A 27,847-nucleotide genomic window follows, 5' to 3' on the forward strand; every position below is an offset into this window, starting at 1 on the left:
CTCCTGTCACCAGGTCCCCCCCAAGGGCAGGTGCATAAACATAAGCCACATCAACGGTCCCGTCAGGTGAGAAGAGGTGGCTGTGAGTGAGGTGGGCGCAGATGAGAAAGCGAGGTGTCAACAGGTGGATTTGAGTAGGAGTCACCTTCTGCCTCAGCACACACATCTGTGATTCCCACCAAATGTCACTTTCGGTGTTTCCATTCTCACCATTCTCTTGCGGCAATTTCCCTGGGGAGTCACGGAGGTCAGAGACAGAGCTGTTGGCTGGCTCTGCTCTGCCCGGCCCAAGACCACAGTCTATACAGCGCGCCACCCACTCTGTTATAGATCCTGCCACTCCTCCTTCTATAACCCTTCTTGTGCCTTCTTGCAGGTCACTCTACAGCCTACATGCTGGGATCCTGGAGTCACTGTGAAGCAACGCCCACAACAATGTCTCAACTCAGACATGCACAGGGAACCCCTGTTAATCCATACGTAGCCCCAGCATTTCCCAAAGGACAGTCTAAGAAACACCAGCCAGTGAGAAACTTCAGGGAAGAGAGAGCAATGCTGAGAAATTAGGAAAACCCCACTCTCAATCAATCAGTAGATCCCATCAATTCAATTGGTGCATTCCAAGTTCCAAGAAATGAGGCAGTAGCTGAACCCGTTTAACTTGATCTAAACCAGCTGTGGACCGTAAACCCTCCTGACAGCTCCAGACCAGGAGGCTGAGTTCCACGAAGATGCCCGGTGGTTGTGGGGTTCCAAGGATGACCCCAACCTTGAAGGGAAGCCTTCCCCCCACAGGCTCGGTCCACTGCCACCCAGCCCTGCAGGGAAGGCAAGATTCCCCTGCGGCCTCTGAGACGATGTCCAGAGGAAAGTCTAAAACCCAGGAGGTGGAGGAAGGAGGAGAGTGCCCCCCGCCCCAGGGAGATGGGACCCCCGCCCCCCCAGGACTGGCACAGGATGCTACCCAGAGCTGGACTCACCATTGGTGGCCGTGTTGACATAGTAGCGCCGGCCCTGAGGGGATAAGTAGCTTTGCCAGCCAGGTGGAAGGACGACAGTCTGGCTTTCCTCTCCAGGCGGAGGGGGGACCATACCAGGCTTCTGTGGAGGAGGAGAGAAAAGGTCACACACATGGGGCACTTTTGCACCTGTCTTTCAACCAGGAAGTCGGAGGCAGATGAGGTGTCCCTGGGATGGCTCGACATTGTGGGGGGATGGGGGGCTCGCACGTGGCCCGAAGGCCTCCCGGCGGGAGGTCCCAGGCTGCAGGTGTGATGTCTGGGGTTGCCTGAGCCTCAGGTGGGAGGAGCACCTGGATTTTCAGAACCACCGCAGAAGGGACAGCTCCCCCCAGAGGCCAGGAAGATGTCAGCCAGTTAACAGATCTGGGCTTTCTCCTCCAGAGCCCCTAGAAAACCACTCACGGGGTGCCACACCTACGAGTGTGTGTGTGTGGGGGGGGGGGGTCACTCCCCAGCCCCTGCTGTGGAATGTGAAAATCCCCAGGACCTCTGAATACAGCGGCAGACAAGGCCAGGACCTGCTGTGGGAACCTACTTAGGAGGAATTAATGCAAGTCTCAACAAAACGAGATGTAAAAGCTGCCGTGATGATGCTGGGAATCAATGAAGAGCTAATGGTGGTTTCTCGTCAAGTGTCCAAATCACCCTGGGAAAGACAACTGGGGACCTGAGTCAAAACAGACTTCCTTCCCGTCGTACACACTGATGCGCAGTTTAGTTCTTTTACTATGCTCGGTAGTACTTTTCTCAAAAAAATAAAAATAAAAAAAAAATCCAAGAAAAAAAATGTAACAGAAGGAAGAGGCAGATACAAAGGCTAAATCAGGCAATTTCTGGTGGTGGGATTATGGGGAATTTTTACTCTTTTCTTTTTGCTTCTCTCTTCCATTTAAATTTTCTTCAATCAACACAAAAACAAAAGTTGACAGCTATACAACATTTGGGGGGGGGGCAGTGCCTGCAGCATGTGGAAGTTTCCAGGCCAGGGACTGAACCTGTGCCACAGCAGTCACCAGAGCCGTAGCAGTGACAATGCTGGCTCCTTAACCCACTGAGCCACCAGGGAACTCCCAAGAACACTTAAAAATAAGGAAAGAAGGTCCAAATTAGCCCATCATACAATTGCTGTTCCTTGCGATGAAAGCAAATTGACTAAAATCAGAATTTCAGCCACACAAGGAGAAGTGCTGTGAATTTCTCAACAAAGCTGGACCCTGTTCAGAAATATTAAAATTCATCAGCTCCTAAGTGTCCTCAAGCATCCCCCCTCTATGGCACAGAAGCAGTTTCTGGTCACTGATGACCACGGCTTTGGAAAACAGAGACTGAAAGCAGGCAGCAGAAGCACACAGCTTCCGGACTGCTGTCAGCTTTTCTGAAGCTGCAAAACCACGTGCTTCTGCTTCCTATGGTTGCCCCGCAGGCCCTGGGGGGATGGGATCCATCCTAACAGCTCCTGGGACTTTGAGTAAACACAGCCTCCCAGTGGCCCAGGGCGGAGGGGCGGTGTATATTTCATTATGAATCTTCACGATTTAATTAAAAGCCTTCCCCTATGCCCTGATCACGTCTGTTTTCTGCACCTGCTAACTCACAGAGCCTCTCTGACCGGCTTCTAGAACTACCGGGCAGTGGTGGTGGGGGGAACACCAGACAGATGCCAGGAGGCCTGCTCACCTGCAGAGCACACCCACTGAGCCCAAGCACACACCTGAGCACGTTTACCTGTGCGTCCAGACACTGCTCTGGCCTCTTCCAGATTGGAAGGGGGTCAAAATTACTTGCAAGCCCTATGATGAGGGCCATGTTTGCATGTCTACAAAAAAACCACGTGCAGGAGATGGACTTCTGGCTGAATGGAACTGGGAACAAAGGAGGAACAGGGAGGGCAGGGGGCTTGGCTGAGGAAAGAAACATTCTAGAACCAGGTTGCTTCCGCTTGAGTTCAGCTAACTTACAGCATCCAAGAATGGAACGGCCAGATTGGCGCTGGTCTAAATACCTTGGTAAGAAATGAGACATTGTTAGGATGTGTTCAGCAAGGCTCAGAGATGGACTGGCCAGAAACAGATGGCAGAGGAGCAAGGGACCCAGACACAGAGCGAAAACCAGCCCTCTGGCCCCAGGTTCAATCCTGACTCAGCCACTTATCTGTTATGTGACCCGGGGAAATGACTCAAGCAGCTGTGTCTACTGCCAGCTCTGTGAAATGGGGGGTGATGATATTAGCCTGCTTGTATAAGATGCCCTGGAGATTGATAACAGAGTGGCCATCCAGGGTCATGCCTGTCACCAGATGCCCCCAGCATGGGGTGGGGGGGCAATGTCGAGCTGGCTCATGTGCTCTGGTGAGAAGACCCCTGGGCTGGTGGAAGGAGTGGACGGAAGCTGTGTCCCTCCAAGGCCCACCTATGAAATAGCATCAAGGACATCTGTCCTGTCTCCATAGCTACGTGACTTTTCTCTTTAGCATGACTAGGTAATTGACCCCACACTGTCGGGTCAGAAGCGGCCCAGGTTTCTGAGGACAGTGATGCCCACGGAGGGGCCGTGACTGAGGTCTCCTCCATCGAGGAGATGCAGGACCCTCTGGAACGTACTCAGGGGGTCGGGGGGAGGCATCCTGGATGCTGAGCCCAGAAGGGCCGAGATGTGTTGAAAGAGGGGACAGGGCACCCGGGCCAACTCAGCCAACTTTCTGGCTTGGTCACTGTGGCAAAGACAGTCTCCACCCCCACCTCCAAGCATGGCCCCGGGGCCCCGCTCTGCCCACCATCCAAGGGCAGCCACGGTCCCCTGTGCCTTCTCCCTTCTTCCATAAAGTTTCTCCTCTTGGCTGACCTGAAATAAGTCAGGAGTCAAAGAGGTGGGGACAACCGCGTGCACCCCGAAAGAACCGAAAGCAGCGCTCAAACACACCCTGGACACCCGTGTTCACAGCAGCATTATCCACAATCGCCAACAGGCAGAAACAACGCAAGCATCCATCAAGGGACGAACAAGAGGCTAACAAACTGTGGCTCCCAAAAAAATATTTAGCCACCCAAAGGAATGAGCCGTAATAATATATGCCAACCCAGATGAACCTGGAAATCGTGCTGAGTGGAAGAAGCTAGAGACAAAACGCCACATATTGTGTGATCCCATTTACATGAAATGCCCAGAAGAGAAAAATCCAGAGAGGGAATGCAGATTAGCGGTTTCCAGGGGCTGGGGGGAGGGGAAAATGGGTGCAGGGGTTCCTTTGGGGGGCGATGGCGACGACTGCACACAGCTGTGCGTGGATAAATGTCGCAGTGTCGCTGCTGGTAAATTTCTGTTCGGTGTATTTTAAAAAAAAAAAAAAAAAAAGTTGGCCTCCCCACCTGCAGGCTCTCATAGAAGAGGCCCAGTCTGTCAACAGGACCTCACTCCCCGTGGCAGTGGAAGGGCAGGCCCCCTGCTGCCCCACAGCCATCAAGAGCATTCAGTGTGTAACTACCCAGTAATTAAGGTCTCTGCCAAACCTATTCTTCTAATTAGTTTCCTTCCAACTTAAATCCTTCCCTTCCCATCCCTAGTCCTGTGGCTTCTCCCCTTCCATTCCGGCTGCTCTTTCCCATGGGAACAGGACCTAGAAGCCCGGGTGAGGCTGGCCCAGAGCTTGGGGAGCCCCCACCTACAATGAACAAGATCAGAAGGAGTGGGAATGAGGGCAGGTGAAGCCAGTTTCCTCCGCTCAGAAATTCTAAACCTAACGCACAGGATGGCTTTGTGGGAATCAGAAAACGCTGCCTCTTTCTCCAGATGGGCCAGCCCTCTGAATGCAAGGCTGGGTTTCAGCCTCCCTGATCCCTCCCTGCAATCTGTGCCCCCTTGTTCAGTAAACAACCTGCTCAACTGTATACGAGAGCCCATCCTCTGAGAATCTGAAGAAAACTATGGGTCTTCTGGCCTCTGAAATGGAGGCATGTACGCACCATCCACTCACCCTATTTCCCATGGAATACAGAGTTTCGAGACCGCTGCAGAACTCCAGTCCAGGAGGTACTCAAGAAACAGCTGAGCTCAGATCCCATGTGTACCAACTGATCAGGTCTTTCTGCTCAGCAAATGTTTGCCGTGCACCAAGGACTGGGCCGGGTGCTTCGCACACTTTCCTCGCTACCGCAAGCTGCCACAGAGATGCCATTTTTCCCCCATTTTTAAAAGGAGAAATCTGAGATTCAGAGAGTTTAATATCTCACCCAACGTCGCACAGCTTAAATGTTAAGACCAAGCTTTAAAGTAGTCGCTTTGTTCTAGAGATTTCTGCCCAGTTACCCAAATCCCGGTTACCCTCGGCCCATCTCTCCCCGGCTGTCCCTGATCAGCTCTGTATCTGCACCTGGACCACCTGACAGCCCAGCTCCCACCCAAGGAAGGTGGCAACTTGGGCCTGATTCTCCTGCCTGTCTCACCGTCTCCAAATGAGCATATGCCTTCCCAGGAGACGTGCAGAAATATCACCACCCACGTCCAAGCCGTCACGTTCCCCGGCTGTGGGCTGACTTCCTTGTCTCCTTTACTTAAAACAACACAGCCAAAGACCTCTTAATGATGGCTACTGATCCGGCGAGGGTGGGGGTGAAGCAGGCAACGAAGAGCAGTCATCCAGAGACTAACAACGAATCCCCCTAGGGAGTTTCCAGGTGGCACAGTGGGTTAAGGGTTAAGGATCCAGTGTCGTCACTGCTGCGGTGCAGGCTCCATCCCTAGCCCCAGAACTTCTGCATGCTTCGGGCAAGGCAAAAACAAAACAAACAAACCCAAGTCCCCCTGCTGCAGCGTCTCTCAAAGTGTGGTGCCTGGGACTCCCTCTCTCGTCACCCAGGATACGAGATCAAGTACAGATTCCGGGGGCCCTGTCTTGGACACCAAGTCAGCCTTGAGCCTGGGAAGCTTCCTTTTAACATGTATCCTAGGTGAGTCTTATGCTCAAGGAACTCAGAAGACACTGGCTTGCAGCTTTATTTAGAAGGAGCGATGGAGACATCACTCCTAAAATCAAAACTGGGCACAGAAAATTAGTAATTTATTCCAAAGACCACGTTTGCATGGCTACATGTAGAAGGCAAGGCTCCAAGCCTCTAGCCCCGACCCTTCACATAGACTATTTTAAGAGCGACTCCCTCCTGTCTGCAGCCTCCAGGCAGTAGGAACCCCCTTCCTCAGCTCCCCACGGCCTCCCTGACTCTTCAAGTTCAACCCGGGACTCCTCTCCCTTCAGGAGACTTCCAGAAGCACCTGAGTCTTACCTTCCGCAGATGCGAGCAAACGCTGCTCGCCGGTGGTAACGGATGGTCTTTAGGCACTTGATTTCACAGCCGGATCAAACCGTTTTAAGGGCCCCCCGAATCCGCGTCTTCTCACACCCCAAACCCAGAAGCAAGAGGAGCGCTAAAGAAAGGCATATCCACGGGGCCCCACACCCCCACTCCCCCCACCCACATCTATATATATAACAGTGCTGAAGTTGTCAGCCTAACGAGCCACTTTCTGGCAGACCCGTTGCCATGGCAATGACTGCTAATGAGCCGGGTGCCGTGATTGGCACTGCTTGAAGGTTTCTCCACAAAGAACTCTCCAGCAACTTCTCCCTTCCCCAACCACACAGCCAGCTGGGACACCCCGGAGCGGGGAGGACACGGCCGGGGGGCCTGGGAGGCATCAGTCCCCAGAACCTGGTGTGTTACTAGCTCGCCCTGGGCAGTCTTGGATCCAGTGGCTAGGAGTGGCCTCCACGGTCACTCAACATGGGTCAGCCAATTAGGGACAGAACGGCAAGGGAGCCACCAAGAAGACCACGACCCGGCTGGGCCGAAGCGTGGAGAGTCACGGCCACACCATGCCTTTGGGCTGGACACCTGCTTAGCGTGGAGAGTTTCCTCCACAAAGCTGGGAACAGCTTCCGAAAGCAAGACAAGCCTTGGCTATGGGTTAAGACACAAGGCATCAGGCAGGGCCCCACCTCCCATATCAACATCGCCAGCCTCGGGTCAGCGTCTACAAGAATCCTGGGCACCTTTCCTCTGTCTCCCAGGTGTAAGTATTGTTCTCTCTGGCTCTGGCAGCCTTTGCATCCATGGAGAGCAACTCAGAAGATAGCTGGGGAGGAAGAAGGGGACGAAGGACACAACACCATGCATTCTGGGAACTGTAGTCCTCACGGGTAGTCCTACAGGCTGGTGGGGAGAAGACGGGCGTTGGCAGCATCTTCATGTTCTGCCAGGGCTGAGAGATTTGGAGACCCAGACAGAGGGGTGGAGGAGGACAGGCCATGTAAGAGAGAAACAGACGTTGAGATTCAGGAAGGCAAGGCCATATCCATCGTCTTGTTCCTAGCTTAGGTCTCAGCCCAGTACCCAGAACCCTGGATGGATGCATGGATGGATGGATGCATAGAAGGAAGGAAACTGGGAATTGTAGAAACTGGGCTTCAAACACATTTGAGAGGCTATTTCACCAAAGAAGTAGAGCATGGCAGTCCAGGCAATGCGTGTGCCCTGCTGTGACAAATCCCAGCTCTCCATGGGTCTGGCTGGACTGCTCAGCTCTGAGTACAGGAGGTGTGGGAGACAAGATAATACAGGGTTTCTTGAAGTGCAGAAAAATAAATCAAGAAACAGTATCCAGAAGCCTTAGGAGCAGCACAAATTTCTCCTGAGCTCATCTGGTCTCCAGAAGGAAAATGCCAGGAAATCATTTAGCAGCCTCCAAAGAGGGAGGAAGATACGGCATCTACAATACCAAAGCAAGAGGTCATGAAGAGAGAACAGACTCATGGGGGGAAGAAAAGGAAAGTTGATTTTTTTTCAATGATATCAAGGAGTTCCCATTGTGGCGCAGTGGTTAACAAATCCGACTAGGAACCATGAGGTTGCGGGTTCGATCCCTGGCCTCGCTCAGTGGGTTAAGGATCCAGCACTGCCATGAGCTGTGGTGTAGGTCACAGATGTGGCTTGGATCCCGCGTTGCTGTGGCTGTGGCGTAGGCTGACGGCTACAGCTCCGATTCGACCCCTAGCCTGGGAACCTCCATATGCCACGGGTGTGGCCGTAGAAAAGACAGAAAGACAGAAATAAATAAATAGATATCCAAAAGGGACAAGATGTGCTCAAAACTGTAGGGAAATGGAAAAGGTAGGAACAGAAGGAACATCCGCAGTGGTTGCAACAGAACACAGAAGGAGTATTGCAAAAAGAAGAAAAGATCCGTTAGGTACAAAACAAAGAGAAGAGTTTTGTCCCCGGAACGCAAAGGAAATGGGGAGACACGAAAGCACAGGCAACCGAAGAGGAGACCAAGAATTGGATGCTCGGTGTCCCTGAAGAGGAGACCAGCGCAAAAGCCGTAACAGAAGAGAAACTACAAGCCAAGGCTGATGGGGCAAAAGAAAACTTCCCCCAGCTCCAAGGAGACAGGCCCGAAGGTCCCGCCCTGTTCCAGGCCAAACAAGAGGGCACCTTCCAGCAGTAGAGCTACACAGCCAAGAGGATAAAGTCCCACCACCGTTTACGCGGGAGGAGGGTGTCTCCTTAAAGGCGCACAGGGGCTCCTCTGTGGCCACACTTCCACCCCTGGACTGTCCTGCAGAAAATGCTGAGCCCGTCTTCCGCGGCCACGATCTTTCACGACTGCAAGTGATCAAAATGCACTGCTCTCCAGACAAGGGTTCAGGCTATTGACCAAGCAGGTGCCTTAAAGATGCACTCTGGGTGCCTAAAAGATGAAAACAATCCCAGGATGGAGTTCCCTGGTGGCCTAGCGGTTAAGGATTCGGCATTGTCACTGTCGTGCCACGGGTTCAGTCCCTGGCCAGGGAACTTCCACGTGCCTCGGGTGCGGCCAAAAGCCAAAACACAGCAAAAAAACAATGACAGGTGAAGAATGAAGAGGACCACGGCTGAACACTGAAAGGAGCTTAAAAAACGTGTAAATAATCACATAAGCCCAGTTATAGAACATGTGTATGTGTCACCCTTCCCAATATAGAGTGTGGGAAAAAAAAAGAAAACGACCTGCACCCCAAACTCCAGATAATCCTAAAACAGATCAGGAGGGACGAGAGAAAGCAGCAAGGACACCGCGAGAAAGGAAAGCAGAGCCCGCTCTTCTTCCCAACCCCATAAAGCGACGACCTCTTCCTCCTCTCCTGAGCAGCTGGCCAGCTACCTGCCCAATTCAGATCCCCTCCCATCCGCTGGCATCTGTTTCCCTCTCTTTCCTGGAGAAGGGCAGGTTCCAGCCAGAGGGAACACAGCCAAAGGAAGGGGTCCTGGAAGCCCATACACGTGCCTCCACGAGGAATCCTGAGTCCCAGTGTCCACGAAGGTGGACAGGGTGGGTCCAAACCTCTTTGATGGATGAGGGCACGTTCAGGAGCCCAGGGCTTTTGGAAGACCTCACCTGTAGCCCGTTTGCTCCCAGAAGCCCTCAGAGCCAAAGCTGGGCTCAGCGCTCAGACAAGACTGCAGCTATTGCTCAGCCTGCATCTGAGCTGCTCTGCTTCCCCTGATCCCTTGTGAATGGGAATCAAACCTCAAGGCTCGCCTCCAGCCCCTGCCCGCCAGAAGCCACAGAGCCACGGGGACGCCTCTCTCTCCTCCACTCCTCTCTGTGCACAACTTCTCAGCAGACGTGACCGCCTCGTGGGAGGTTGTGGCCAGCCCTCCACGGGCATCCTCACACTCCCATTAGAAATCATTGAGAACTATGTCTAGATAATCATGTTGCAACAGAAGAAAGGGTGGGGGAAAAACTGTAATTGCAATGTACACATGTAAGGATAACCTCACCCCCTTGCTGTACAGTGGGAAAATAAAAAAAAAAAAAAAAAAAGAAATCACCCGCTTGGCAGGGCTGCCTCTTTGAGTCCGTTTTATTTCATTTTTGTGCCACATTTATTCTTTTAAAATTTATTTTTAAAATTGATCTAAAATGTTGTGCCTTTGCATCCAAAATGTCTTTGAGTCTATTTTTGGGGGGGGGGGCGGGGAGCCCTGTAGCATATGGAGTTCCTGGGCCAGGGATCGGATCCATGCCGCAGTTACAACCTAGGCCGTGGGTACGTCAGCACCAGATCCTTAACCCAGGGTGTCGGGCTGGGGACTGAACCCGAGTCCTGGCTCTGCAGAGATGCTGCCCCTCCTGTAGCACCACAGTGGGAACTCCTCCTCGAGTCCATTTCAAAGGACATTTCCCAACCAGCCTCCAATCCCTTAAGTGGACATGTCCCCGGGATTCTGCTAAACCTGGTACCCAAGTGTCCTCGGGGCTCATTGCTTGGGGTGGCTGGATGAACGGGGTCCCTTTCACAGCAGAGATCCCATCCCTCTGGCTTGACTTCCCAACTTGCTCATGCTGCACCTGCACCCCACCAGAAGCCTCCTAGAGTGATGTCTACCAGAGCCCAGAGGGTGATTCACTTGGGCTTCCCAGCCCCTGGCCCCATCCCCGTGAGTGACTGCCTCGCTCTTCCTTGCCTGCATCAGCTACTCGATTCCGCAATCCCCCCACTCGCCACAGCCCTCCATCCACGAGGCAGCCAGAGGCAGCCTCACACTGTGGCTGCCACTGGTGGACAAGAGGTAGACATCACTGCCATGAGGTTTTTCTCCTGGTCCCCACAAAGCTGCCAGCTCTAGGCCTGGAGGCTGAACCTCTCTGAGCACTGCAGACGTGTCTGGCTCCTGGAGACTCTGCGAGGGTCCTGCCCACTCTGAATATCCATCAGCAAGCCCCTTGGTGCCTCCTGGGGGCGGCGGCGGGGGCGGGGGGATCAACTCACTGGGACCGAACCGGGAAAGGACACAGAACAATAAACTCTGTATTTTCTGACCCTAAAAAGGAAGGGAGTGATCTGGGTAACCAGGAATTTTGATGAACACAATTACAATGTGGTCCATGCAAGGATACAGGAAGTCAACCCTCGCGGGAAAACTCGCCCAACTGGAAACCAAGGGGTCTCCGGCAGGGCAAGGATGGATGAAAAGCTTTGCAAGCAGTAACTCGAATGACAAGAACGAGCTGGATGAATGAACTCTCCTGGTGCAGAGGCCCTTTCACAGCCATGAAGTATCTGGGGGCCGAATAGCAGAGGGTAGGAAGGAATCGATCCCGTAGGAAGTGGGCCCAGCACACATTCCTGCATGAACCCCATGTCACTGACCGGGAAGAAAAGACCTATCAGTACCCTCGCACCTGCCATACAGGTATAAGACAAAAGGGCCAATTAACAGGATTCTGGAGGAGACGCTGCAAGAAATGTGAGACTGCGTGGCCGGTCCTTTTCCTGGTGACGCCAGCCAGCATGACAGGGATCTGTGACATGCCCACTCCCCAGCATCTCCTGGGAGAATGTCCACATTGACCGAACGGCATAATCGTGCCACCGAACACTGAGGCCTCTCTCGTTGCCTACGAGGTGTGGAGCAGGTGTCCAGAGGCGTCATGGCCACGGTGAAGGCCACAGGGGGAAGGGGGTACCCCTGAAACACAGAGAATGGCTCCAGGAGTAAAAGGGGGAACCACAGCTGCCTCCCCTTCTTGGAGTCTCCAGGAGCTTGGGGGACCCCAGAGAAAGCCCCTCACTTCTGTCCCATTTCTCAGGTCTGTCTGATCCCGAGGCTCCGGAGCTTTCCGGGGCAAGGCAGCGAGCTCCCCGCAGCCTGGTCCAGCTCTGGCTTCTGAGCAGGAAAAAGCCAAGTGATTCTGCTCACCACCTTGTGATTAACAGAGACATTTTATTCCAACTCAGCTTCCTGACCAGCTGTTGACAAGTTGGCTTCCTCCGACCCCTCCCCCGGCAGATAAAAATAGCCGGGGCTGTCCTGACATCCCACCCCCACCTCAGCACTGGAGATGCATGGGCAGAGAGCACAGGGGTCTAGGCATCAAGAGGCCGCGACCCCAGACAGCGAGCTCTATTGTCTACGCCGTGCCCTCCGCCTCTCTGGACATGTGCCCCTTCCTCTGTAAAACCAGCGGCAGCCAGCCCTCCAGCACTGGGGTTCCACCCCTGCAGAACATCTCTTGTAACGGAGCCCAGAACCACCACAAGGGAAGTTTCGAGGCATTTAAATGAAACCTGCAAAAGCCACTGCCACATAAATAAAAGAGGTGCCAGAGACCTCCTGACAAGGAACATAAACGGTCATGAAACATTGCTTTTTTTTTTTTTTTTTTTTTTTTTTTCCCCTGCACCAAATTCTTTTGGGCTCCAAAGAGGAAGAGGTCTGAGACTCTCTCAGTCTAGAAAGAACCGCTTCATTCACTCCAGACTCAGAAAAGACCCCAGAAAAATGCAGTGATGAATAAAAGTTGCAAACCATTACACTGATGCCCAACCCCAGGACACTAAACTGGGAGCATTATACCTGACGCCTCTGTGGGGAGGTTCAACCCTTCATTCTCCTCCTTATGCCACAGGTCCTGGCTTCTTAAGGACCGAAATTTCCCTGCTTAGCACAGGAAGAAAGTGGAGCAGCGTCTAGCACGTCTCATCGTTGCAAGGGTTCTCCAATCCATCCTAAAGCAGGAATATATATACCGACGACTGGGTCCCTTTGCGATACAGGAAACTGGCGCAACACTGTAAATCAACTATACTTTAATAAAAAAAAACTTTTAAAATCAACCCACCCCCCACATCTTAGATTTTCTATACTAGTTTATATCTATGCTGATATCAAGTATCCTGTCCTAGAAGCAGCTTCTGAAGGATATTTTGAGGCTTGTTCACCAGCACCACGCTCCCTCGGGAGCTCCTGGTGGGGTAAAGACCCCTCTAGATGATTCCAGATCCGATTCCCCTCACAGAGAGTAAAACCCAGGAATGAGAGTTTTGCCAGCCCTTGGAATTGGGAGGGGGGAGGGGATGAGAAAGAGAAATACAGCCTTTCTTTAGTGTTAAGGTGCAAAACCCCCAAATGCCTTATGCTGTTGTTTCTGGCACTTTAAGCTATTATGACTCTGAAGAAAACCCCATAACCAAATTTCCCAAGCATTCCGCTCTGTCTGAAATGGATGTAAGACCCTCAGAAGTGAGGGAGAGGGGTGAACGCCGCTGGCCTGGGCAGCCAGACGCTCGGTACCTCGCAGAAAGCAGCCTGCCTGCCAGAAAGGAACGTCAAGGACAGGTGACACGGCTGCTGCCACAGATGCTCTGGGGGCAAAAGCAGGCTTCCTCGGGGGAGCTGGTGCCGTTTTAAAGGCAGGCAGACTGGAGCTCATTAGGGCACAACGGTGGGTGTCTCAGATGGCCTGCCCACGGCCGCCATCCAGTGGGTCCGGCTTTGTGGATGCCACGTACAGGCCCCCAGGCACCAAGGGAAACCTGGGGCGGCCGTTCTTCTCTCCTTGGAAATGCACTCCAGCGACTGCAGTGCCAATGGCCCGTGCTCCCAGCGATGCCCGTCAAAGACTTCTGACCCTGGGAGCTGGTTCCCAGCCAGTCCTAACCAGCACTGAACCATGAGCACCAGAGGGAGGTTAAGGCGGACAGGGCCAGGACGCCTTTCTAGGAGTCAGAAGGGGTGCGATTCCAAGCAACCCACATCAGCTGCCATTTTGGAAGCCTTGGCTCCTCGTGCGGATTCAACTAGACAAAGGGGACAGCCAAGGTCATGACTGTCACGGTCTGGGATCGACCACCGCTTGGGAGCCCCACGCCAAGGACAGGGAGGCCAGAGCGCCAAGCCGGGAGCGGCCGCTGCCTTGCTGTGACATCTTGAGCAACGGGCTTTGTCTCTGCCACTGCGGAATTTCCTCATCTCAAGAATACGGAAGTTGGACAGATGGTCTCCAGGGTGGCTTTGTGTTTCGAATATATGGGATAATACTCGATGGTTCTGGATGTTTGCCTGTCTGTTTTACGGAAGTGCCATTTTTATAGGAGGGAAAAAGTCACATTCAAGTGTAGACTCGTGATGCAGAGGCATCGGACGGTCCTGGAACGCTGCCCGGGCCCCAGACACCTGGGCTTCTGCCTCAACCCCTCGGAGCTCCGTGCCTCCACCTCTCAGCATGGGGAGTTCTGGTGAGTGCCTCTGTCCTGATGGCCTGTGTCTGCCCCTCCCCGGTCACCCCCAGAGCCACACATGGTCACACTCTATCTTGCCTAGAACCAGACATTCACCTGGCATCCTGAGATTCCCTGTGTCTGAAGTTAGAATTCGCCCTGCACCAAAGGCAGGCTCCAGCAGGATTGTTCTGGACCTGCTGGCAGAACAATCAGCGCCACTGCTCACTGCACACACTGCACCCCAAATAGAGCCCGTCACAGCTTGGGTACATCTGGCCAATGGCCAACGACCCCCACACCTCAATTCTGCCAAGAGCTTCACCGGGCTGCACCCTGCTCCCCGAATGCCCCTCAGTGTCCATCTTTTTGCTAATCCCGTCTTCCCACAAACCTTCCTGCCACCACCCACAGCCAGGGCCAGGCCCACTGGACCCCCAGTGCTCTGCAGCTGGCTCCTGGGCAGCTCTAACGGTCAGAACTGGGTTGGTTGGTCTGGGTTTCTTTATAACAGTCATTCTCCAAGTGTGGTCGTTGCACCAGCAACCCCGGTGTCCTCTGGGAGCTGGTTAGAAACACAGAGCCCCAAGCCCTACCCGCGAGCCAGGCTCTACATTATAACGGCCCCTGGCAATTCACATGCACCTGAAGCTCTGAGCAGCCCAGCTTTCCTAGGTCCCCTGGCCCGCCAGCGCTTGCTCCAGGACGATGAGCCCATCTCTCCTCCTGGTAGGGTTCAGGCCTCCACCGGCAGCCATGCCCAAACCAGAGATGCTGCTTTTGACTCAGCCAGTGGAACAGAGGAGGGTTTGGTGAAGAGACAGAAGAGCTTCTCCGTGGACCCTGGGCCTTCCCCAACTGTCCAGAACCTCAAGAGAGTGGTTCACAAAAATCCTGGCTGCTCAGAGGTCCCTCCAAAGAAGCAGGGAGTCTGACTTTGAGGGGCAGAGAGGTTGGCAAAATAAGTCTCTTCGCTCCCTAAGTCTCAGGAGAGCATCCATCACCTTGATGGCGGCCACTGCTGCCACCACCAAACTGGACACACGCATCCAGCCCAGCCTGGAACCACGGGGCAGATACTGGATCCACTGGGCAGATGCCTTCAGGGGAGCTGTGTCCCCCAATGGGCTTTCACCCAACAGTGTCCCAGCTGGAACTGGGCCACGGTGCAGAAGGTGGGGTGGGCAGAAGCCAAGGTCCGGGCTGGGGAGAAAGGGAGAGGCAGGGTCCGGACCACAAGCTACACAACAGCTCCGTGTCCCGGTCCTTCCACAAACGTCCCCTCTGCCACCTTATCCCCGCCCCCTCCCTTCCTGCTTTCTCCAACACCGCTCACATCGTCTCTGCTCCCTTTCCCCCCGGGCCCCCTGACAGATGCCCCCGACACACCAGGCCTCGCAGGCTCAGCTGGAGCCCCCCTCTCGGAGGGCGCTCAGAGCTGCCTCTTTACCACGGTGAAGCCACTTTAGAAGCCTGCAGGGGAGAAGCGAGCAGAACAGACCTGGGCCGGCGAGCAGGTGCTTACCCCCGGAGAAGAGCTCATCTTCTGAGAGGGCTGTGAACTCAGAGAGCCAGGGATTCCGCCTCAAGTCCCCAGGGTTGCTGGCCAGGCCCCTGCCAGCTTCCTCTCCATGCCCCCTTGCGGGAAATGAGGCCCAGGCGAGCTGCCACCCCAGGGTCAGGGCCCCAGGCACCCCGGAGGATGTTCTGTGGCTTTTCACGTCGCTGTTCTTTCACAAAGAACCCACTACATTGCACAGTTCCTTCCAAATCTGCTCCGGCTCTTGGGAGGAAACTGACAATGCATTCTGGACTTTCCAGATGCAAAGGATCCGGAGGCTGGCTTGCTTGCTTGCTGGCTTGTTTCTTTCTTTCCTTTTTTTTTCCTTCTTTTTTCTTTTTTGCACTCTCTCTTTTTCCCCTTTCTCAGCTAAAATCAGTTGGCTGAGGTCAGGACACACAATGGCCAAGCCTGTGTCACTGACCAGATCGCCTCCCACCCCCAGGCCTGTGGACAAGAGCGCCTTTGTCCGCGGTATTTTAGGCGGGACTCCCTGGGTCTGCCCCAGCCCTGCTGGGGAATGTTCCGCCAACTTCTTCCCAACCCGAAGTCACGGCTCTGGCCCCGGCTCCAGCCCCAGCTGCGCGAACCCAAGGCCAGATAAAAACCCACATACAAAGGATGGAGAACGCTCTCCCAAAGAACCATTGTGTTAGACCCAACCAGAGCCAGAAAGCTGCCGGGCCCGTCTTCACTCCACCCTCATCACCTCCAAACCTGGACAGAAGGCGGGAAAAGGGAGGTGACAGCGGGCACCTACGATGAGAGCCACCTGTGATCACAAAGCTGTTCGTTTCAAGTGAAAAGAGCATTGGACCCTGGGAGCAACACTGCCTCCACCAACGAGTGTGGACAGGGTCTTGGATTCTTGGTCAATATTATCATGTCCCACCACTTAGAAGGCTTTTTTGGAGCAGCCGAAGGTTTAGCATGTAAAAGGTCATGCATTTCTGGGTTTGCTTTCAGATGCAAACCTTTGGGATTTTAGGAACTGATTCTTTACGTCGAAGTAAATAGGGTTTTCCGGAGGAACTGAGGTCCTAAGGACTGGTGGTTTCCTATCAACTCTCACTTCTTCTCTCAAACACATGCATGAAGCGTCTACTTAGGAAGAGGTTGTCAATGCCAGCTCCTCGGGTGGCGGCTGGGCCATCAGCACCATCGTGGAGGGAGAGAGTCAGATCAGGGTCACGCCCTTGCTGGGTCCCCGTTTACCTGCTGTGACACACAGGGCGAGGCCTCTAAGCGTCAGTGTAAAGTGGAGACAATCACAGTTATCTTTCCCAAAATGCCTTTGTGAGGATTAAACGGGGGAAAAAAATCCGTGTAAACACTTGGCATAGCCCAAGAGTGATGCGAGGTGCTGTTGCTGTTGTTGTTACCACCAGAAGGGGCTGAAAGAGTAGGAGCTGCAGTTTCCCTGGACGCAAAAAAAGGTGAGACTCCACAACAAAAAGCAAACAGCCTGATTTTAAAACGGGCCAAGGAGGAGTTCCCGCTATGGCACAGCGGGGTAAAGAGTCTGATGGCAGCAGCTCGGGTCACAGCTGCAGCTTGGATTTAGTCCCTGGCTTGGGAACGTCCATGCGCCGTGGGTGCAGCCACAAAAATAAATAAATAAAATACAGGGCAAAGGATATTTCTCCAAAGAAGATACACAAATGGCCTAAAAGCACTTGGAAAGATACATCTCTAGTTACTGGGGAAATACAAATTCAAACCACCATGAGATAACACCTCACACCTCTTAGGATGGCTCCTATCGAAACCCAGAAAAGAAGAGGTATTGACCAGGATGCGGAGAAACCCGAACCCTTCTGCGCTGCCGATGGAACTGTGAGATGCTCTGAAAAACAGGAAGGCAATCCTTCAAAGAACTAAGCATAGAATTATCATATGATCCAGCTTGTCCACTTCTGGGGATATGCCCACGAGACTCAAAGGCAAGGACTCAAATAGATACTTGTACACCCCTGGTCCCAGCAGCATTATTCACATTAACCAAAAGGTGGATATAACTCACCTGTCTATTGACGGATGAATGGATAAACAAAATGTAGTCTATCCACAAGCCTAAATCTGCATCTGTAAAATGGCCCCAGGCCAGCCCCTAAGCAAAGAGAAGGCAGGAGGCTGCGGGGTAATCGTCTCTCTGTAGCGGGGGAGGAGAGGCCGGATGCAAACCCACACCCTGAGCCGCGGGACCAGCCATGCCCTGGAACACACAGACAGGAGCAAGGTCCTTCTCTGCTCCTGGAAATGGGATCCCGCTCCAGAGAAGACTGAAGCAAAACTTCCTTTGCACCTAGACAGGCAAGACCCTCCACCTTCGGGGCCCCCCCGGTTCTGTGGAATTAAAAAGGCTATGGAGGAGTTCCCGTCGTGGCTCAGTGGTTAATGAATCCGACTAGGAACCATGAGGTTGCGGGTTCAATCCCTGGCCTTGCTCAGTGGGTGAAAGATCCGGCGTTGCCATGAGCTGTGGTGTAGGTTACAGATGCAGCTCAGATCCCGAGTTGTTGGGGCTGTGGCGTAGGCTGGTGGCTACGGCTCCGATTAGACCCCTAGCCTGGGAACCTCCATATGCCGTGGGAGCGGCCCAAGAAATGGCAAAAAAACGACAAAAAGAAAAAAGGTGATGGAAGTTTTCACAGCCCACGACTTATTGTTTTTATAACAGCAAAGAAGGGACGGTTTCAAGGCTGTTCAGCCTTGACACCCCTCTGACACCGCATCGCACACATAAGCAGATATAACCACAGACAAGGCCCCGCTGAAAGCAACACAGAAAGCCCATCACAGCAGTTCTCCGTAAGGCCTCCGGCCAATAGCAAGGGGCCTTTCTGGGTTGCTACAATCCAGGAGGCTGACCATTGTTCTGACCAGAACTAGACAGAACAAACCAGTCCTGCAGAGGCTGTGTTCTTTAGGAGTCACCCACGTTAACGTTTCCGGTTGTATTAGAGGCGCACACACTTTCTAACGGGTTTACTGACTGGGGGCATCCGAGCATCCCAACCCAGAAGTCACGTTCATGCTGCTTCACTGCTCTAGCCCTCTACCATTCAAACTGGCTGGGAAAAGCACCAATTGCTCACCTCCTTTTGGTCTCTGCAAATAGGTATGTTTGTACTTGGTGGAGGGGGGCACATGGACAAACAAAAGGCAGCAGAAAACCCGAGATCCAACAGCACAAAGAGTTGAGTGGCGTCACATGCAACCAACCCTCCTGCAATTATTCTCAGTTTCGGCTGAGGTGAAAACTGTCCATCAAAAGAGGCCACCACATCTGCTGCGGGCCCTTTGTCCTCTGTGGGACGCGTCATGTTGTCTTACAATCATAATTAACTAAAAACATCTGGGGATGATGACTCACTTTTTCTAAATATGCTTCATAGTCATGAAGGGAAAAATTATTCACCAGCCCATGTGGTCTCCAGGATACGGGGTCTCAAAGACACCCCTGCCCCCTGGATAGGCAGCCCCTCTGGCTACATGGTCAATCAATCAACTAATAATTAATCAAGTTAATAATCAGTCGGGCCACTAACGACCCTTTCCTGAATGCTGTGGGTAATGTGGGACTTGACTTTGAAAGTGTGGAAGAAAAGGCACGAACACAAGTGAAGAAAAGGAATGCCCGTACACAGGAGTCTGTGATGAGCGCCCACAAAGTCAGGGGACAATAAGAACTTTCAGGGAGTCCCTGTTGTGACTCAGCAGTAACAAACCTCACCAGTATCCATGAGGATGCAGGTTCGATTCCTGGCCTCGTTCAGTGGGTTAAGGATTCAGTGTGGCCGTGAGAACTTCCATATGCCGCAGGTGCAGTTCTAAAAAGAGGAAAGGGAAAGAAGAAAAAAGAACTTTCAGAGGGCAGAGCGCTTTCAGCTGGGATGAGCAGGGGCAATGCCTCAGAAGACAGAGAAGCGGGCTGACAGCAAGGGTGAAAAGGAAGGGCCTGACCGGAGCAGATGGACATTCGTAAGAAGTAGGATAAGCCGTGGTGAAGGTAAGCCTTGGTGACTGCTAAGACATGGGGGACAGGACAAAGTAAAAGTCGACTCCAAAGGGAACAAGAGAAGTCAGAACCAGTCCCCCTGGGATCCAGCCACGCGGTGGGAGACGTTTTAGAAGGACGTGGTGGAGTTTGCTGTCTACACATTCAAGTTCAAAGGGATCCCTGGGCAAGTGGGGGGAACCTGGCCCTTGGCAGGTGGAGCTGAAGCATCTGCATGGAGATGGCGGTGAGAACTCACAGGGGGGCTGGCAGTTCGTGCAGGAAGGATGCACAGTGGAACCCGGGGTGGGGGGGGTACATGATTCTGGGAGCAAGAGAATGAATTTTCCCCGATATCTGGGCTCGACTCACCCCAGCCCTGTGTCCTCCCTTAGCTCACGCAGCACCCCCTGGCCCCTCTCCGTACTCTTAAACACTAAAAATCGGGTCTTAATCTTTTTCCCTCCAGCCCAACCCAGGGCCTCACACTCAGGGGCTACACGATGGGGAATGGACAGGGGTGAGTTCTGAGAATCAGATCGCAGAGAGGGGCTCTTAACAAGAAGTAGGTAGTGAAGTGTGCACGGAAGAAATGAAGAAAATGCTTAGGGAAAACGAGAGGATGTCCTTCCCCCCACCCCCTTCCCGGCTAACTCAGAAAGAGGAATATGGAGTTCCTGTCGTGGTGCAGTGGTTAACGAATCTGACTAGGAACCATGAGGTTGCGGGTTCGGTCCCTGCCCTTGCTCAGTGGGTTAACGATCCGGCGTTGCCGTGAGCTGTGGTGTAGGTCGCAGACGTGGCTCGGATCCCGCGTTGCTGTGGCTCTGGCGTAGGCCGGTGGCTACAGCTCTGATTGGACCCCTAGCCTGGGAACCTCCATATGCCGCGGGAGCGGCCCAAGAAATAGCAACAACAACAACAAAAAAAAGACAAAAGAAAGAGGAATATGGAAATGAGGTGGGCGTGGAAATGTGCACACAGGCACACAAGGAGCTAGGGACCACGAGGACACACCAGGAAGGGAGGCAGGACACTCAGAGAGATGCCCATTCAGAACCAAGCAAGAAAGAGGACAGGGCTGCATGTAGGCAGCGGCTGGCCCTGGCCCAGCAGGCTCACAGGAAGTCACTGGCAGCCAGTTTCCTGCACTCAATTTGGTTGGGACCGAGGCCCCTCATAAGGTTTCTGTGTCCCACACTGTAAAAGAGTCCTAAGATCAAGTGGACATATGGCATCTGGTTTCAGAGGTCCTGTTCGAGATGCACGGGATTCCCCAGCTCAGCGTCTCCAAACCTCCATCACTCACGTTCTGCTGTCACAACTTTCTCATCATCCTGCATCAGCTGCACTGTGATTTACTTAAGTGATTTTTTTTTTTTTTGGTCTTTTTTTTTTTCCTGGCCAGCACTCGTGGCATATGGCAGTTCCCAGGCTAGGGTTCAAATCGGAGCTGCAGTCACCAGCCTATGCCACAGCCACAGCAACACCAGATCCAAGCCACATCTGCAAACTACACCACAGCTCACACCAATGCCGCATCTTTAACCCACTGAGCGAGGCCAGGGATCGAACCTGCGTCCTTGTGGATGCTAGTCAGAGTCGTTCCTGCTGAGCCGCCACAGAAACTCCAGCTTAAGTGATTTTTAACTGACTTCCATGGAACTTGAATTCAGCCTGGCCCTAGGCCATAATTTCTACGAAACTAGGTTGTTGTTCTTCTACTACACGCTAAAATAAATGGAACTTAAAAACTATCATCTCCACGTGACCTAAGGTGATGTCGCCTCTCCTTAGCTGTAAACTCAGCCCACTCTGAGAAACAGTTTCAGCCTCTGTGTAAAATGATCATGCAGTGTCCTTGCAATGGTCTTTTTTGAATCCCAGAAAACCAAACTTGAATTTTTTTTTATGGCCGCACCCACAGCATAGCCGAGGATTGAACCCATGCTTCTGCAGCTACGCGAGCTGCTGCAGTTGGATCAGCTGGATTCTTCACCCTCCGCATCACCGTGGAAACACCCAAACTTGAATTCTTTACTGACCACATACGCCCAACTGCAGGAATGCGGCCCCAGGAGGGGCCGGAATCACCACGGGGGGGAGGGCCAAGAGGACGGTGGAGGGACACAGAGGACTCCCCATGGAAAGGGACACTGGACAGGCGCCCGGAGGACACCTCTGTCAACTTCAGATTAAACTGGGCATCAGAGAAAAAGAGAAAACTCACCCAGGCTTTGAAAAAACCAAAAGTAGTAGCCCATCAAAATCAGGAAAAAACCCTCCAGAATCACGAAGGCCAGCGGAGGACACGGAGAACGTCTTACAAGACAGAGACTACCTGTGAAAGGGGAAACGGCACTTCACACCTTCACTGCTCTGGTGTCTAATCTGAGAGGCACTTGCACCTTCGCCCTTCTTGGCCCCTGACGTGCGACGCAGGATCTGCACCCACCCAAGCGCTGATCAGCTGGCCCCTGCGGCTCAGAGCAGCCTGAGAGCTGCTCCTCCCAGAAAACCAGCCAGCAGGCAGGGCAGGAGGGGCCGAGGCTGGGGGGGGTGGTGTTTATCATTCAGAGAGATACGGATTCCCCCGGGTCAGGTTGGAGAGTGCCCTGGCAGCGGGGTGTGGGAATGGGGGCCAGGGGAGCCGTGATTTCTCATGCATGCCACCCGCTTGGGATATCAGAGAGCGGGTGGCGAAAGAGCAGTGTGGTAGGTGACAGCCAATGTGAAAACAAGAGCTGGGCTGGGAGATGCGTGCATCACTGAACCTCCAGGTGAGTAACTGTGAAGGGGATGCAACTGCCTCCAAGAGCCCAGGGGGCCAAAGCCAGGGACAGATGGTCTCTACTCTGTTGGTATAAAGCAGGGTCTACAGAGATCCTGCTTTGCTAAAAATGAGTAAAATGAAGTTCCCTGGTGGCTCAGCGGGTTAAGGACATGGTGTGGTCACTGCTGTGGTGGGGGTTCCATCCCTGGCCACGGAACCTCCTCGTGTCCTGGGCATGGTTAAAAAAAAAAAAAAAAACCAAGAATGAGTAAAGAAAGAGGGGAAACACACGTGAAATGAGTAAGGAAACACCATCCTGAAGACTCAAAGAGCAATTTCAGAGAGCAATTCAGAAAGTAGCTCAAAATGTCAGGAAGCTGCTAGGACACAAGATGCAGGACCTCTTGGCAAGAGGAACAGAAAAACATTAATGGAAAAAACCAGCCAAAACAGAAAGAATGACATAAAGAAGAAAACAGATGAGGTAAGGGTTATCTGAAAATTGCCCATTTAAAGCCACATTAGCAGTTGTGGATAAATAAAAAATATTCAAAGTTAAATCAGTACAGTGTGGAGTAAACTGAAGAGGATCTCCCGAAAGTGCAAAAACAAAACAAAAGGCAAGGAAACAATGAATCAATGTAAGGTTAAAAAAGGATTCCATTTGAAAAGACCAGAACAGGGAGGTCCTGCTGTGGCGCAGTGGGTTAAGAACCCAACTGCAGTGGCTCGAGTCACCGTGGAGGTTCCATCCCCAGCCTGGCACAGGGGGGTAAAGGACCTGGCATTACCATTTGTTCAGATTCAATCTTTGGCCCAGGAACTACCACATGTTGCAAGCACAGTTGTTAAAAAAAAAAAAAAAAAAAAAAAAAGAGGAGTTCCCGTCGTGGCACAGTGGTTAACGAATCCGACTAGGAACCATGAGGTTGCGGGTTCGGTCCCTGCCCTTGCTCAGTGGGTTAATGATCCGGCGTTGCCGTGAGCTGTGGTGTAGGTTGCAGACGCGGCTCGGATCCCGCGTTGCTGTGGCTCTGGCGTAGGCCGGTGGCTACAGCTCCGATTCGACCCGTAGCCTGGGAACTTCCATATGCCGAGGGAGCGGCCCAAAAAGATAGCAACAACATCAACAACAACAACAGACAAAAAGACAAAAGACAAAAAAAAAAAAAAAAGACCAGAACAATACATTAAAATCAATAATCAATGGTAAAAGATGTTGGATAATTAAAAACGTCGTGCACACTGGCTGGCAAAGAGAAAAGTTATCTAGGAAACCCATTCTTCCTCAGACTTCTCCTCTACTCCTACGAACAGCTAGAGAATACTTCCCACCAGAGGAGGGGACTCTGTTTTGCTTTCGGCTTCTCAGGACCCGGCCTTGCCCATCCGAAAGTGCTAGAAAGTACAGGGAGACAAATCCCACTGAGGTTTCAGCTTCACGGGCCCGGCCATCATGCTGCTCGTCCCTGCAGGGACCCAGTAAACATTTGTTGCCAGTGCGGCAAATGTGATTTCCTGCCCCCAAATCTGAGATCCAAAAGGTACCTATCCAGCCACACTGTGTGACCCTATGACATGAAAGATACAGGAAGGGCTCTAATAAGCGTGCAAGTAAGGAAACCACGCCTTCACTCTCCAGGCATTGAGAGAGAAACCAAAATTGGGAAGACGACCGTATACATGCATTTCTTCGCGCACTCCCCCAACTCAGAAATCGATCGACCTGTGCCATCTGGTGCATTTTCCAGCTCGGGGGTGAGGTCTGGCACGGAGTGTTTTCCCCAGCTCTCCTCTCCTGCTTCCCTCCCATCCTGGAGCCAGGATGCACGGTTCTCTTGCAACATCCTTCAAGACCGGTCCCGACGAAGCCTCCAGCCACGTGTGGGGCACCCTCATAACCGATGCCGCATTGTCTGTCCAAGCACGTGTCCACAGTGGGGGGTTACTGAAGCGCTGTGGATGCTGTGCTGGGAGGACCTCCAAACAGGTCCTCTTTGTTTTCTGCATCCACCCAAGCAGGGCTGCACCGCGCAAAGCACCAGAGCGGCCGCTTTCTTTGCCAAAGAACTTGAGTGATGATTTTCTGCCTATTTACAACTCATATTGAATGAACCAAGTCTTCCCCCGCAAAAAAACAGGAAAGACTAATAAACCACCCAGTGGCCAATGCCTCCTTGCCATCAAAACCCTTTTTTAGAGCATCTTCTAAGAGCACTTCCTGTGTTAGAAATCAAAATATGCAGCATGATCTCAGCTACGGAAAACATAACGCGCTCCCTGCCCAAGCAAAGCACGAAGGAAACACACACGGAAACGGTGACAAAGGTTATCTTTGTGTTATGAGAGTCACCGGCTGTTGCAGCTGTATTCATGTCATCATGTTTCAAATTTTGAGTTAAGGTTAAAATTTAAAAATGTAATCTTTCGTTGTTTGAAGAATGTGTCTGATTACGTTTACGAGCGGAAAACACTGCCCCCCCATCAGTATCTACCATTCTAGATATACCCTGTGATCCCAATTATGTAGACATATATGCACAGTGGGGGAAAAAAAAGGAGAAGGATTCTATTTTTTCTTATTTATGCTTTTCTGTATTTTCCAGATTTTCCATGATAAGCCTATTCACCTCAGGGCATTTTTTAAAAAATGTGTATTCCATGATGAACTAAGCCATGAACACAGCCTCATTTAAAATATTTAGATAATATGTGCTAATAAAATCCCCCTCGACAGATCCCATCTCACTTGCCATCCTCTAAAATGAACACTGTTTATCAAATGCGGGTTCATGGTATTATCCTTCAAATGGCAGGGAGACTTGGGGTGGGGGTGGGGCTTTATTTTTTAAGAAACCAGATGAAGACGAAATGAGCAACAGTGAAGCACTTCCTCCACCAACGCAGGGCTAACACAGAAACCGCAGAGATCCCTTGATCCCATGTTGCCCCTTTACAGATGGGGAAACTGAGGCTCAGCGCAGAGCAGATGCCAAAGGCTCTCGGTCCCCACAGAGTCTTCTCCTCCTTGCTCTTTGGCCGCCTTAAACCTTGGTGCTTCAGTCATGGCTGGGGCACTAGCTCAGGCTGGAGGGCATGGCAGAAACCAAACCCCACGTAGGACCTCTCCCTGGGCTGCTCCCCGACTCCCCCCGGCTCCCCGCCTCTGCGGTCCTGGGCACGGTGACCTCTGCCAGTGCGTCTGGCTCTCTGCTCCAGCGCGGGTCCCTTCCCATCTGTTTGCGGCCCGGGAGCCCCCGGGAAGGGGTGGGGTGGGGGGCCCAGGGAGGAAACATCTGTGCACACAAAGAGGAGACAGAGACGCACTTCATTTTCCCTTTTGGCAACTCCTCTGGCTTATTTTTTTCCTCTCATTGAAATGCAATGCGCCACTCCAACAAGGAGGCCTGGAAGATTCCAGAGGCTTCGAGGAACCACAGCTTCCACTCTGGGACAGGGCCTCCCAAAACAAGCTGGGCACGATGCATCAGGCCGTGGGCATGGATACGAAACAGAAGGTGCAACCCCCACAAACCGCTCGAATGCCCAGAGACCTTCCTTTGCTGGTCCCCAAACGCAGCGTCTAATCATCCGCTGGGCAGAGGAAGTTCAAGCACAGGTTCCGCCGCTCAGCCCCCGTATAACCTCAAGCAAGTACTTCACTTCTTTGAACGGGCCTCTTGTTTTCTTTTCCACATAAAAACGGAAATACCACCACCGACGGCACAAAATTCTTGCAAAGACTACATAAGAAGGTCGAAGGGATGGAAGAAACTCTGCAAATATCGGTTGTGCCCCGTGCTGTCCCATCCGCAGTAAATCTCGGAGCGACCTTTCAGAAAACTCATCAGCGGTCCCCGGCGCTGAGTCACTCCTGTGGCATGGCCTGCGGGCTAACCTCTCAGAATGACACCTTCTGACCTTCCTGACACAGAATGGCACGTGTGAGATTCCACTGCGTGGCATCACCAAGCATGGGGAGGGCAAGACTGGGATTTGGGGGAACATCAGAAGAGACCAGAAAACACCCATGTCCACCAGGGTGACCAAAAAGACAGTGACCAGGGATCAGATGTGGCACCAGACAAGAGCTGTGAGCCCCCATCCGGGGCCTGGCCACCTTCCCAAAGCAGCCTGTGTCCAGCTTCATTTGAACTGTTGCCATCACTAAGGACACTTTGAGAGAACACTCCCTACCCCAAATTCATGCTCCTACAACGGAGACAGGCTGGATAATAAGAAGGACAAAGGATCAGGGGTCTCTCTCCCACCGAAGTCCATCCCACGACCTGAACCTCACACCTTTAGTTCCTGTCTTTTCCCACGGTGCTTCCTTGCTGGTGTGCTTTCTGTCTATTCTGGGCCAGGAACTTGTAGCTACTGTAGCTTATTTGACCTTCGGAAGAATCCTGGAAGAGAAGTATTTTTATTTTCATTTTGTAATCGAATAAACCAACGTCTTACCACCAACAAGACACAGAACTGGTTTGGACCTGATGTCCTGTCTCAGGAAGGCTAATGCATTTCCTCCCGACTCCAGGCCATCCTCCAAACCTCCATGAATCAAGGCTCAGCATGGGTTCATCACTCCAGCCCGGACGGGGACCCACCCCGCTCTGTCTGGTGGGCCAGACGCCTCACTCCTTGCTGTCTCCTGGGAGACACAGCCCCCTCCCCACCAATCCCATTTTTCCCTCCCCCTGGGCTGGCCCGCTCCCCACCTCCCCGGCTGTTCTTGCTCAGGGGCCAATGATGAGCGGTCCTCACCCCTGAGCTCCCGAAGCACACGAAACATGTCCTTCTTAAATCTGTCCCCAGACACAGAAAACACACCGAATTGTTATGGGTTGAATCAACGGCGTTCCTCCTGCCTCTGATTACATTGTCAGCCCACTAAGAAAACGGGTTTCTTGGAGTTCCTATTGTGACTCAGTGGGTTAAGAACCTGACTAGCATCCACGAGGATGTGGGGTCCATCCCAGGCCCCGCTCAGTGGGTTACAGGATCCGGCGTTCCTTCGGGCTGTGGTGTCAGTCACCCACGTGGCTCAGATCCGGCATTGCTAAGCCTGTGGTGCAGGCCAGTAGCTCCAGCTCCACGTTGAGCCCTAGCCCGGGAACTTCCATATGCCGCAGGTGCAGGAGTGAAAAGAAAAGAAAAAAGAAAGCATGTTTTTACTTTCCCAGGGTCATGGGGCATCAAGGTAGGGGGAAAGGAGAGCAGGAAGATAGAGGCAGAAGTACTGCCCGTATGTTTATTTTACACCGGGAGGGGTCTTACACACTGAAATGCCATCAGGGCCCCCAAATCACCACTGAATGAAATGGGTCAGGGGAAAGTCCTCATTGGCCTGGTCGGCGTCTCAGAAACAAGCCTCTCACGGGCCTAGGGCCGGCCAAGAAAATCCACAGGGAAGAAACGTACTCTCTCCTGGCTCACGTAGACTGTCCAC

The 27,847-nt window shown here is 52.7% G+C and overlaps 1 protein-coding gene across 11 annotated transcripts in view; it reads right to left on the reverse strand.

The window, feature by feature from the left end:
• Positions 1-27,847, reverse strand: part of GAS7 (growth arrest specific 7) — a 222,100-nt gene that overhangs the window by 84,719 nt on the left and 109,534 nt on the right. For 4 of the 11 annotated variants that reach the window (XM_021067872.1, XM_021067879.1, XM_021067877.1 and 1 more), the window contains one exon: positions 981-1,101. In XM_021067872.1, the coding sequence (XP_020923531.1) occupies positions 981-1,101 (121 nt within the window). Of the gene's footprint in view, positions 1-980; positions 1,102-4,992; positions 5,013-6,298; positions 6,469-12,418; positions 12,571-15,562; positions 16,111-24,121; positions 25,088-26,697; positions 26,718-27,847 lie in introns of those variants that run through there. The other 7 variants (XM_013981322.2, XM_021067881.1, XM_021067873.1 and 4 more) reach the window with 7 other exon arrangements.

Source organism: Sus scrofa, chromosome 12, assembly GCF_000003025.6.
Source record: "Sus scrofa isolate TJ Tabasco breed Duroc chromosome 12, Sscrofa11.1, whole genome shotgun sequence".
NCBI lineage: Eukaryota > Metazoa > Chordata > Mammalia > Artiodactyla > Suidae > Sus > Sus scrofa.